The sequence below is a fragment of the Labeo rohita genome, chromosome 4, assembly GCF_022985175.1.
Source record: "Labeo rohita strain BAU-BD-2019 chromosome 4, IGBB_LRoh.1.0, whole genome shotgun sequence".
NCBI classification, from domain to species: Eukaryota; Metazoa; Chordata; class Actinopteri; order Cypriniformes; family Cyprinidae; genus Labeo; species Labeo rohita.
Window position 1 is genome coordinate 34,694,469 of NC_066872.1, and position 14,223 is coordinate 34,708,691.

A 14,223-nucleotide genomic window follows, 5' to 3' on the forward strand; every position below is an offset into this window, starting at 1 on the left:
TGCAATTTGATTTTTTCTAATTTGTTCACAGGCTGCTTGAGAAAACTAAAAATGTATGATTACTAAACATAGCAACTTTATTTCATTACAAACATGAAATCACAAAAGGGCTTAAATCAAAAGGAAAAACATGCATTGTAGTAGGTTCAAGACTATTAATACTATACATAGAAAAAAACTACACAAATACTTGTGTTGGGTTTTCACAATATAGTGGATGGAAATGTGATTTAAAAAACAATGCATTATTGTCAGCCGCACAGCTTAACAGTACTACAGATAGCAGCAATTTGCTGAACCCATAAAGATTACTTACCATAATTCATTCATAAGCTTTCCTTATTGGTTTGAATGCAAGTTAGTTAATTGGCAACAACAATATAGAACCCTTTCAATTTATACATATTTGATCAGTACAAATGCCATCATCTATTAATTATCCTTAAAGGGTTAATAAACTCTATAGTTTCCACAAAAAATAAGGAACAGAGCAACCCCACTTCTATCATTGCTTTCCTTGTGTTTGCCATCTTTCTTTTTATTAATCTTAATGTTGAAAGGTTACAAAAAGATTACACAACCTAGCATCGACTAGTGTCAATGGATGAATGGAACGGCATAAATGAAATACATAAAGACACTTTCCTTGCCCCGTTGCGGACCAGGAAGATTCCTTTTAGGTGGACACCGAGTACACAATGTACAATGGCCTTTACATAAAACATAAAAAACAACTAAGGACTTTTGTGTAGATACAGTAAGGGGAAAAACAAAACTAAACAAAAAACTGCTGGTGGAGTAAAATGAGGCCACCTTAGACAGCAGGTTCAGGCTGTCGTACCACCTCATCAAGTTCAGAAATGAAGTTTTTCAAATCATCGAGGCATCGCTCACGAATCTCAATCAGGTTCTCTTTTAGTGGGTTCTGCAGGTGCTTCTCTAAGGTGGGCTCCTTGGCCACCAGCATCTTCACCACCATGCCAAACGTCTCACAGTCCTGACGATAGACCTATAAAACACAGTATAATGTTTGAAATTATAATGCAATATAATCCAACAGGCTGCTTCCTTGTTACACTGGTCACATAGCTATCCGATCGTGAAAAGACCAGTTGTAAATGCTCCCTGAAACGCTTTCGAGACGGATTTAAATCTGACTGCTCAAACCCAAGCCAATCACCACTGCAAGTAGATATACGCATGTATATTCTATATTCTCAGTAGATTTAAGATGCTTTTGCTAAACACAATACAACAAGACAAAGCTGTTTGCTAACAAGGTATTTAAAAGGTACTTCAAAACCTGGAATACTGAGTTAAAACATATTAAAAACACAAACCAACACATTCTTACATGCAAAAGTTTATATTTTTTCTTCAGGAATTTATATTTAAGCGGTTTTTACAACCAGATGTTGATTTTTATTGTGAGTGACGACATTCGTTCTAAGACGCGTCAACGTATCTAGGGCGGTCTAATGTGGCATCTACCTATATACATCTATGGCTCAAACCACTTCAGGAGTTCCAATGCATATCTTTTGATTCCGCTGACGTGAAATTCGTTAAATGTCAATATGGCATGGAAATTTAAGGTTATTGCGACTTTTCATCTCAGAATTGTGATTGTTCAGAATTATGTGATATAAACTCACAATTGCAAGAAATATAAAAACTGGCAATTTTGACTTTTTTCTCGCAAATGCGACTTTTTTTCTCAGAATTGTACGAAATTCACAGTTGTGACTTAGTCCAATTTTGAGGGCAAAAACACTGATATGGTCTCAGAATTGCACGTTTATGTCTTGCAATTCTGACTTTTTTCTCAGAATTGTATGAAATTAGCAATTGTGACTTATAAAGTTCAATTCTGGGCGCAAAAAAAAACTGATATGTTATCAGAATTGCGACTATTTCTCAGAATAACGAGTTGGTCTCGCAATTCTGACTTTATGACTCGCACAATTCTGACTTGTGCGAGTTCAGAATTGTACAAAATTCACAATTGCGACTTATAAAGTCCAATTTTGAGGGAAAAAAAAGACTGATACTGTCTCAGAACTGCAACTTTATTTCTCAAAATTGTGATTCAGAATTACGAGTTTATCTCACAATTCTGACTTTTTAACTTGCAATTGCGAGCTTATCTCGCACAATTCAGATTTTTTTTCTAAGAATTGTACGAAATTCGCAATTACGACTTATAAAGTCCAATTCTTAGGGCAAAAAAAAAATACTGATGTTCTCAGAATTGTGACTATTTCTCAGAACTGCAAGTTTATGTCTCGCAATTCTGATGTAATTTCTCAGAATTGTGAGTTATATCTCAGAATTGTGACTTTAGAACTTGCAATTGCAAGTTTATATCTCACAATTCTGAGAAAAAAAAAATCTGAATTGCAAGATGTAAACTCACAATTGTGAGAAAAGTCTAAATTGTAAGGTAATAAGACGCAATTACCTTCTTATTTTTTATTCAGTGGCAGAAACTATAGGCTTCTATAGATTTATATCTGTTTTGCAGAGACAGATTTATGCGGCCAATTATAAATGGAACCGTTTTAATAAATCAGATGAGGTGTAAACAGATACAATATCACTGCTAATCCCAATCAACACATAACAGTGTATATTCATAGTCACTTACAAAAACTACAACTCAAAATATGAATCGAAAAAGGTGGTACTGTAAAGTCTGATTTTCTTTTCCATTTGGCTTTCTAACCAACATAAGAACACATGCCTTGACAAGCTCAGACATCAATTTCTTGATAATAATTCATCATGGAGCTTAACAATAAGATTTTCTTCTGCTGAGCAAACCATTCAGATATGTATTTACTGTGTTGAAATTTTCATTGGCCTTGGAAAACAAAATACAAAAAAAAAGCATTAATCTGACTGGAAACAGACATGCTTGTACTTTACTTTTATGGCAAATACATTGTGTTGACTATCATAACACAGTCTTAAGACCCATCTCATGGAACGGACCATGAAAGCATCTTTAATCTAACTTTTTCTATGCACAGAAGACATGGGGATGGAGAGTGGTTTTGTTGTGTATTTGAGAGAACATTCTGCCTTTCTGATCTGCCATCCAGACGACAGAACAAAGCCCTAAACCAAAACTCTCAGAGCTCAGTTATGTTTACTGTGGTTGGATAATCAAACACTTCTGGACATCAAAGCAATGCTTCAGACCCAGGGGAGTCTGCATAACCTCTGCAATTACCTTCACTCACACACAGCCCTCAGGACATGTAACTTATAGCTGGAGATCATATCTTGAAATTTACTCTACAATTTACATCAGGAGACAGTGATAAAATCATACTGTCACGACTTTACGATGGCACGGAGCAACACGATGCGTCCAACCAAAACCGAAAGAAAGTGATGGTTAAACATCTCAGCAGTTTCCGACATGGCCCTGACATTACATAACCATACAACAACATCTGGAAGTACTTAAAATACAACAAACCTTGGGCATGATTAACCAAAAAAAAGACAATTCATATCTTCCGTGATTCCTGCAACATGCCCTCACAAGTCTGGAAACGAAATGTGGCCACCCAACTAATTGTGCTGACTAACAATTTTTTTTTTTTTTTTTGCAGTGAGCTCCTCATTAGCTTCTCTCATAAGGGCTCTTTCCCATGGCTGAGTCAAGTTCTAGTAAAATGAGATCACCTGGTTCCAGGAATCACAGAGGCCCACACACAAAGCCCAGAGTTCTTGTGTGAGAACTGCCTCTAATAGTCATTAAGTCGAATAGGTTCAATGAGAAGACTCTAATAGTCAATTAGAACATTCCAGAATAGAATGGATAAATGATGTAGAAAGGAAGTTCTCAGTAGCCTGAGGCTGCAGGTTAAGAAAGACCGCAGTTAAAGAGTCAATCTGTGTGACTGTTTAAATTGCATTAACGCTCAACCGATAAACCTGGTCGCTGGAGCTTTGCAGCCTATGTGCGATTTAAAAAAAAACAAACAGGTTGAAAATAACGTTAGTTATAAATTTAGATCTGTACTATAAACTTAGCTTACTATAAAGTTGCACAGGTATATTTGTAGCAATAGCCAACATGACATTGTATGGGTCAAAATTATCGATTTTTCTTTTATGTCCACAATCATTAGGATATTAAGTAAAGATCATATTCCGTGAAGATATTTTGTAAATTTCCTACCGTAAATATATCAAAACTTAATTTTTGATTAGTAATATGCATCGCTAAGAACTTTATTTGGACAACTTTAAAAGGCAATTTTCTCAATATTTAGATTTTTTTGCACCCGCAGATTCCAGGTTTTTTATTGGTTGTATCTCAACCAAATATTGTCCTACCTTAACAAATCATAAATCAATGGGAAGCTTATTTATTCAGCTTTTAGATGGTCACATTTAGTAGTGGCAGTCGAAGACTGTCAGCCAAAGACTAAATTATTGAATAAAGTCATTATTTGTGTTTTCTGTGCACACAAGTAGCTTCATAAAATTACGAATGAAACAACTAATGTCACATGGACTATTTTAACAATGTCCTTACTAACTTTCTGGGCCTTCAATGTGGTAGTAGTGTTGATGTCTATGCAGGGTCAGAAAGCTCTCTGATTTCATCAAAAATATCCTTATTTGTGTTCTAAAGATGAACGAAGGTCTTACGGGGACATGAGGGTGACTAATGACAAAATTTTCATGAACTATTCCTTTAAACGGTTCTTTGTTCTTGCCCATTTCATTGTTTGCCAGGCGTAAACCCTGTTAAATACAAGTTAAAGATCCTGGCACTGCAAGAGAAAGTCCGTCCACAAGATTCCCATGAATAACTGAGAGTCCATGTGGGCGTTACCTGTATGTGTGGCCTAGAATTAAATTCAAATTAGATGAGAAGAGGGGGTTTATTATGGCTTTCGCATACTGTTATCGCAATGTCATCCGAGTACAGTAGAAAAGACTCCTAGGTGCACAATCACCCACTATTAAACTTATTAAGCAGGGATGATCTGAAGCAGAAGTTAACAGGAACTTCCAAACGACCACTATTCTTAAAGTACATTTATTCTATTCGCTACTGTTTTATTGTTGAACATTTTAAAAACAGCAATTGTGATTCTAACACATACTGCTTTGCTATGTCCTATTTTAAGACGTTTTATATTCTTAAATATTCAAAGCCACCATAGCCACCGTGAGATTGAATAATTCATAACAATGCCAAGAATGCTGGGAAGCGATTTCCTAGTGCATGCTCTACTTCCATAGACTTCCTGTGAACCCCACCTCTGTTACCCAATCAAACAGGAAAGCTAAACGGGACCTCGAGAGTGCAAGTGTTCTTGTTCAGCCTTTCAAGTGTCATTTTTGTACTGTGGGAGGCTGATTCCTGATTCCGGGTAAAGATAGCAGAGAATTATTCAGGAAGGGTGGGAGAGACAAGAAGGGAAAAGTGGGAAAGTATCTATACACTAATAACTTTCACAGCGGTTCAGCTAAAGTTCAGTTCAGACCAAAATTTTATTATTTAAAATCTTAGAGTATAATGTTTTGGCATTTAAAATTTTAATACATTTAGCTGTACGCACACCAATATGGGCTAAAAGTTACAGCTAACATCAGTTAAATGCAATGAACTTTTACTGTAAATATATGTGACCCTGGACCGACTTAAGTAGCACTGGTATTATGTGTAGAAATGCCCAAAAAATGCACTGTATAGGTCAAAATTATCATTTTTTCTTTTATGCCAAAAATCATTAGGATATTAAGTAAGGATCATGTTCCATGAAGATATTTTGTAAATGTTCGTACCGCAAATATATCAAAACTTATTTTTTGATTAGTAATTTTCTCAATATTTACATTTTTTGTATCCTCAGACTCCAGATTTTCAAATAGTTATAACTCAGCCAAATATTGTCCAAACCTAACAATCATACATCAGTGGAAAGCTTATTTATTTAGCGTTCAAAAAAAATTACCCTTATGACTGGTTATGTGGGCCAGGGTCACATTAGAATTTAGATGCCCCCAAAAATATGGACTAAAACCCACAAAGCATTAATTGGCAATGCCAAATAATCATTTTTAATGATGCATATTCAATTTAATAAAGGTTAAAAGAGTACTCCAATGTCTGTGTTCTGGAACAGAAGCACAGAAAAAGCATAGCAAGACAACATGTAAGGGTAATGGTCTTTGGGGGCGACTGTGCATCAGTCTATTATTTTATTTGATCTGACATTTTCAGATCAGAAACATCAAACGCGATTAAAGAACGAAGGAGTCAAACATCCCTGATGGACCTCAAAAGCTTCGCTTCAGACCCAGATTAAGCCTCACCGTGGACTGCAGAACTATGACAACAAAGATGGCCTACTTACAGTACTTTAGCAGTAAGGAATTCAGTCTTGTTAGAATCACACGGGCTCATCTGTAAAATAAACGTCTTGCTGGTCAAAACAAAACAATCGAGAGCCTACTGGATTCCTCTGAGCATGACTCGAACTGAACTTGTTTAAAGTACACGCTCACTGCCAAAATGAAACGCAAGTAAGAAGACCATAAGAATGAACAGATAAAAACCAAACAATAAACAAAAGAAATAGTTTATCCATAAATTATATTTCATTCATCATTTAACACACTCATGAACAATTCTGAAGAACTGTACTGGTCAGTATTTTCCATTTAATTAGTCCCAATGCGGACATAGGCTTTCAAGCTACAAAAAGGATGCAAAAGCTCCATACAGAATGAAAAAAGGTCTATGACAACTTGTGCGCTATACTTCAAGGCTTCTGAAGCCATACGATAGCGCTTGGTAGAAACAAACTGAACTTGAAGTCATTATTTACTGAATTCTCCACAATAAATCAATAAGTGTTGTGAACAAAGACCCTGTTTTTATGCACATTTTGAAGTCTCGCATCAGAAACAAGTGATGTAAATGCCAAATTTCAAAAATAAAAATCCCATAAATCCGCGAAAAAGTTTTCACTTGAAGTGTTTTTTGACTTGTGCAAAAAGGGGTTAATGTGAATAACGGAGGATGGAAACACATGTGCTGAATATATTTCTCCATGTGCATCAAAAAAGTCCTATGACTTTGCGCTATGCGATGGCATAACCTGACTAACCAGTGGACTGATTTTATTGCACAGCATCTGAAATGTTTTTATGCTCATTCAAATGTCGTCAAAGTAGTTCTGTATAATTGCCTCCCAGAACTGTCTTACATGGCTGCATTCTCAAACAGCCAGGATACACCTCTGAAAGTAATGACCACATTTAGTGTATTTCGTCTGCTCTCTCTGAGGCGCAACTAATTTATCATGCATGAATATTATTATATTCAGCAGCTCCTCCTACATTTCTTGGTGATATTTAGTGCCAGTTTATCAGGAAGAGACAATTTTGTTCTCTTTGACTCGTTAGATGGAGACGGTGCTTATTTGCAAATGTTTTATGTGATATTCAAATTCTGTGCATAATTTAAATTTGAAACTTTGGATGGAAAGCCAGAGTGAGTCAGCAACTAAGAACAGTCCTATTAAAGAATTAATATTTCAGATTTTAAGTGCTGAATCAACTATAGGCCAATTATAGGTTTGTAAACATTTAGGATGCACGCGCACCATGGTTGCAGAAACGGCTAGAGAATTACAGGGATACGGTACAAATGAGTTACATTTAAACAGATTATAAATTATATTGATTAGATGTAATTTTTAAGCTTGTCACCCAGCGATAAGCACTGTTATTTAGTGAAACTGATATTAGATAGTGGGATAGTCTTACAGATCCGAAACAAGGATGAGGTTTTTTTTCTGGGTGGCAAAAAAAATGATGGTTTTCAAGTGGCAGTTTATGGAGCCATGGAATAAAAGAATAAAAAAAGATAAATTTGATTTTACATTTTTTAAAATTCTGACTTTGTTCTTGCAATTCCGAGATTACATCTCACAAATCTAATAAGGAAAAACAACTCATCACTCTCTCTCTTTTCCCCTCGGCTCAGAATAGGAGTTTATACCCCACACTTCTGGCTTTTTTTCCCTCAGAAATGACAGACTGACTATTTTTGAGTAATAAAGTCCGAATTAGGAGATATAAACTTGCATTTGCGTGAAAAATAGTCAGAATTGTGAAATAAAATAAATAAATGTTTTGTAAAAATGTTAATAGTAAGAGGTTTAAATAATATTCCATGCTGTAACTGTAGGGCTAATACAATACGTCCCCTATGAACAGCGTATTATGTAGATCTATTGTTTAAATCAAATTTATGCTTTAAAAGTAGAGTAATCATAGCAGTTTTCATCCATACTATGTACATTTAAACTTATGCGTTTAGCTTCAAATGGCATCTTTGACGACGCTGTTCTATAAAAAAAATGATTTGCATTCCAATTTTGACATCAAAAGGCACAAAATAGTTTCTCTTATTCCACGGATTTTACCTGTTTGCCTCCACTTGTTACCAGTGTTTTTCTGCAACCACTATGCACATGCAGCTGCAAGTGACGTAACTGTGACATCTACTCCAAATTGGTCTATTGATTGTTGAATAACATAAATGTTCAAGATTGAATAAAGGAGATGAAGGGTAAGAGAAACTATTTTGTGCCTTTTGATGTCAAAATTGGAATGCAAATCATTTTTATAGAATAGTGTCGTCAAAGATGCCTTTGAAGCTAAATGCATAAGTTTAAATGTACATAGTATGGATGAAGACTCCATAGCCATAATGTTTCAGAATATATGTAAACTAGCTCAAGTGTCCATTTTTGTGATGCTCCGCCACTTAAAATATTCAGAACCCAGTCAATGTTATTGCACGAAAACAACTCCTTCAAAATTTCTCCTTTTGTTTCCCATGGACCCTTTAGATACATATTGTTTAAGTGTATATATAAAAACCATGCTGTATAGTGCATGCCAGCTAAATGTTTGTTGAAAAAAAGGTAAAGTGCAGCGTGTAGAGATGGCTAGACCAGATTGAAGGAGAAGCTAAACATCTGGTGGACACTTAAACAGAAACAACACACACACTTTGTGAAATAACAGGCTTTGGCCTGAAAGGCATCCACACACTGTCACTAAAATATGTGCGTTCAGGGCAAATCAAAACACACTTTGACTTCCACTTCAAAAGCGGTGCAGAAAAAAACTAAAATCCTGAACAAATTACAGAAATGTAGATCTGTCAGTCATTTATGCATGAAAAGATGCTTAAGTGATCAAGAATACAAAGAGCTATTCAAAGACTAAAACTGATTCAAATGGCTTCCTGCGAGTTAAGAGAAAAACTTGGCAATGCATATAAAAAAAATATATATATTTTAGATAACCCAATAAAGCTCAAGGTTGGGTCAAAAGCCGACAGTTAAAATTGTGCAGTGTCAGCAGCTATTGAGCCAAAGGCTGGTGCTCAATAGGAGGGCTGACGCACCACTCTTGCGGGATCCCATATCTCATTTAATAGGGCAAGTAAAGAGGAAGAGAAGAGAGGAGGAACTGTATTGCAGTGTGTGTTTACCTTTGTATGTCCTTAGGAAAAAGACAAAATGCATGCAAGTGGTAGTGCTCAAAATGCTCTTTTTGAACATAATAAATGATGTAATCTTTTCGATGCATTAAAGTACCTAAAATGTAAACAGTTAAACTTTTATTTAACTCTGGCAGCCCTATTAATAATATACAGCATCCTGAACAGGAGGCATTAAAACAAGTATGTGACCATTAAAACACAAATGGCAACTATTTTAGAAATTCTTAAACCTATGGAAATGTAAGCTCAAAATCTGCCGACAGAATTTCTCAAACCTTTTCAATTTCCCGAGCCTTGGCAGCAATAGCTTGAGCTCGTCGTTCTTGAAAGTCATCCATGACGGAGGAAGCTTCATCTACGATGGGCGGAACTTCATCTGAGGGCCCTTCCACCACTGTAACGTCCTCCTGCAATACACAGAACTAGGTGTTTTAAAGGCTAGATTAATCCAGAAACACGTTTAGAGTAAAACACACCATCAAATGCTGGACAGCCTTGCTTTTTTTCCAAAACAAGCAAACAGAACAACGTCACCGTATGACAGAATGGAAAAACGTTTAACGTTGGCAATGTCTATTTTGATCGTTTCGTCTCAGAAAATGAATTTTCCCACACTAATTAAGCAACTCAAACTAATAACAATCATTTGATCTAAGTGGGGCTAGAAATGTATTTAACACAACATTTGCAAAGGCATTACAAACAAACATGAGCCCACCACAGCAAAATGCATTTGCTGCATCTGTTCTTTGTACTTCAAACAATGAATCCCCAAAACAAGTGTGTTTGTTGAACTTAAGAGACCGCCTATCAGGCCCAGTTTACACTGGCAAAGCCTTTTCATCTAAGGCACAAGGTTATGGCTTATGCCCCATGAACAGAGCTATGGAGGATGATCAAAGGCTCAAGGACTGAGACGTCTACCAACCAGAAACAACTTTCATCTGTATATAGTTCAGTGGTGAATCAAAGTCATTAAACAAAAGAAACTCACACGGGTTCTTTAATAAGGCATAATAAGGCAAAACAAGAAACAAAAATTAAATATTTAAAAAGTTATTAGGGGTTCAAACACGTAGTGCTGAAACCCTATTGTAATTGTTGGAATGGCCAAGGATTAGCAATCTCCACATAAAACTGACTGCAGATCAAACCATAAGTCATAGAGACTTCAAACTTGGAGGGATGGTAGTACTCACAACGGCAGCAACACCACCAACGCATGCCCCAATTGCCCTGACGGGGGCGCTACTGCGATCAAAAATACGAAATCGCTCATAACTCCTAAACAATCAGTCGCAGGCTCAAGTGTCTTATGTTGTCAGAATCCGTTGGAATTTTTGGTTATTTGGGATTTTAAAAAAAACAAAACAAAAAAAATTTTGCAAACTACTCCTAGGTTTTTGCCCGATCGGAACCAAACCAGTGCAGAAAGATTCTCTAGAGAGTGAATATCAATAATTATCAAAAAAAAAAAAAAAAAAAAAAAGGTTTTGAACTTTTGACTCGCCGTCGCAAGGGAAGCCAAAACATTCGAAAGGGGCCGGGCCCAAATTTGCACGGTTTTTCGCACACACACGTGATATTCGTTTCAGACGATATAACTCCTCATTCCGGACAACTTTGCCTCTAGAATCACTGCTGTTAATCAAATTGTTTGTTAAATGATTGAGATGATGTAAAAAACACTGCAGTACAATTCTCTGGACTCTCCAGGTCAATAATTATCAAAAAAAATCTACCCTTTAATAAGCTATAACGGGGTCGGGTTCACCCAACATCCTACAAAGCCTAAAAGAAAACTCAAAACTTCACGAAACCTGGTGAGCACATGTGACAGCTGATTCTAAACAGGCATGCAAAGTTTTAAGGAGATCAGACCAGAGCTGGCACTATAACAGTCACAAATGTAAAAAAAAAAAAAAAAAAAAAAAAAAAAAAAAACACATACTATTTCTATGGTAAATTACCAGGATTGCCAAAAATGCTTTTTTAAATAATTGATTTAGGTGGTTACATAATGTCTTTTTTCATATGTGCTTAAATGTCTTAAAGTGCTTTAACCCCGGTAATCACTGCTTGCAGCTATATTTCTGTATGCATTCAGAAATGAAAGGGTGCAACCTCCCACTTTTGTAGAATTTACATATAAATATAATGTTAATGTACAAATAATCATTTAGAACTTATAATAAATATATTTTATTTATTAAAAAAAAAACATCAATAAAAAAAAAATACTATTTTTGTACATCCTGCTTTTACAATACAATTTTGCTAACTATTAATTGTACCTACTTAAAACAATGAAAATATCTAAAAATCCTAAACAATTTCTTTACAATTTGGGTGCCAGAGCTGACATATTATAGTCGTGACACTTAAATTTAAGAGACAATTACCTATTATTATTAACTTAACAAGCTATTATTTTTTTTCTTAAGCTTCTTAAGTAAGGGAAGCAGTGTTGTCCCATGTCTCAGGAATCACTGAAGTTTGTTTGTTTGGTTTTTTTTGTACGTGCACCATTATTACTCTCAGATTCGGTTCACCTAAACACAAAAAAAGTAAAAAGAGAGAGTACATGAGAGAAACAGTTTAACAAAATTATTTTAGGCTCTCAGTGCTCCCTGGAGTATGTCCAGAGTGCTCTGAGTCTCCGATAAGATCTTGAGATAAAGCCGAGAGTTGAGCTAATGGATTTCTCCCTCTTTTTTTAGCCTTGCTGCGGCCTGGGTGGCCCAATGATGTCCATGACTCTCCTTCAGCGACCCGCCATGTTTTGTCAGAAACGTGCTTACAATCTGAATAAACAAGACACGGGCCGCTTGCCTTTCGTATGCCAAACAGAACTCTTTAAAACCCATCATATGAGAGAGAGAAAAGCGCAAGCAAACTGCCTTTCAAAAAGGAGGAAAAATCTCCAGTGTTTTTTCACCATCAGCTGAAATTGCTGGCATGTCACACTTATTATTATTTTAGTGGATGAAAGGGAGGGTTCTGGTAAGCACATCTGTTTGAGAGCTGCGTGTGTGCGTTGTGCGACTCACCTTAGTGGCTGATACGGAGCTATGGGGCGAACCATCTCGTGATGCACTCACGGAGGGGCCGGGGGGCCTTTCCCTGTCTGTAGAAGATGAAAGACTGGGATCAGAACATAAGAAACAAAGCATCTGTTGTAGGACGCTAGCCAACAATGCAGCTATAGTTTGGACATGGATCAACATCCCCCAGAAAGCAACAGAATACGGCCTTGCTTGACTCATTTGGTGCTGTAAACGTTTTCACATGCTGAAACGGATCCTTTTTGCTTTCCGAACCTCCAGCTGGCGTGCAGAACCAGGTGGTTCCCTCTCTGCCGATCAGGGCTCTTCCCTGCAGGCAAACCACAGCCAGGTGCCTGCAGTGTCACCCCGTGACCCTCTCCGTGTGAGCTGTAGGCTCAACACCTACGGATTCGTTCGGCAAGAGATGAAGGAATGCTCGCTAAATTGATTTGGAGCGGAGAAAAGACTGCAACCAGAAGTTATGTTTAGATTTACACTGATTTAAGATTCAAATCTAAATCTTTTTGCGATGTAAGCGTGCACATCAAACATCTGGCAAAGAGAAGTGAAAAGGGAACGGATGAAAGCTAGAGAAAAAGGAAAGGTTTAGCAATCAGACACACGCCTGTGGACTTTTTACGATCCCCGGCCAAAGGAAGTGAGAGGAAAGCAGACAAACAAAACGAGGCTCTACGATGGTGCGATTAGCAACGCTTTCTCTCAAGTTACTGTGACTGCAGGCTGACCTTTAACTTATAAAGCGAAGCGAAACAAAATCGCCTTGTGTGCGAGCCATAAACTAGCTTTATCAGGATTTAAAAGGAGTATGATTTTTCTACATGTTTTGCTTTCCAAAATATTCATATAAAAAGGCACCCTGGCAATGGAAATTTCTATTTACACTACCACTCAGACGTCTGAGCATTTTTTTATTAATACTTTAATACTTTTAACTAGCAAGGATGCAAATACATCAAACATGAAAGTAAAGACATTTATAATGTTACAAAAGAATTCTATTTCAAATAAATGCCGCTCTTTTGAACTTTATATTCATCAAAAAAATAAGTGTTTCACAGTGCTCCAGAAGGAAAAACAATGCACAAGAGCCAGGGGTGTAAACTTTTGAAAAGAATGAAGATATGTACATCTTTCTTATTTTGCCTAAATAACATATTTTTCTCATTTAGTACTGACCTTCGGAAGCTACAGAAGATACTCACATGTTTCCCAGAAGACAAAACTTTAAATTAACCCTTACCTTCAAATTCAAAAAGTTTTCACCCCCCGGCTCTTAATGCATTGTGTTGCACTGAGTCTCTCAGTTGTCCTCAGTGTGAAAAGATGGATCTTAAAATCATACAGTCATTGTTGGAAAGGGTTCAAATACAAAAAATGGTGAAAAACCAAAGAATTTGTGGGACCTCAAGGATTTTTCTGAAGAACAGCTGGCAGTTTAGCTGTTCACGACAAACAATGGACTCATGAACAACTATCACTAAACCAAAAAAAAAAAAAACACGTGTGAATCATTTAGGTAACAACACAGTATTAAGAACCAAGAGTATGTAAACTTTTGAACAGGGTCATTTTTATAAATTCAACCATTATGTTCTC

The 14,223-nt window shown here is 36.4% G+C and overlaps 1 protein-coding gene across 4 annotated transcripts in view; it reads right to left on the reverse strand.

The window, feature by feature from the left end:
* Nucleotides 1-52: 52 nt before the first annotated feature.
* Nucleotides 53-14,223, reverse strand: part of pphln1 (periphilin 1) — a 42,933-nt gene continuing 28,762 nt past the window's right edge. For all 4 annotated transcript variants that reach the window (XM_051108518.1, XM_051108516.1, XM_051108520.1 and 1 more), the window contains exons 9-11: nucleotides 12,610-12,686; nucleotides 9,835-9,966; nucleotides 53-1,009 (exon numbers count right to left, since the gene is read on the reverse strand). In XM_051108518.1, the coding sequence (XP_050964475.1) occupies nucleotides 815-1,009; nucleotides 9,835-9,966; nucleotides 12,610-12,686 (404 nt within the window). In that variant the 3' untranslated portion in view covers nucleotides 53-814. The remainder of the gene's footprint in view (nucleotides 1,010-9,834; nucleotides 9,967-12,609; nucleotides 12,687-14,223) is intronic.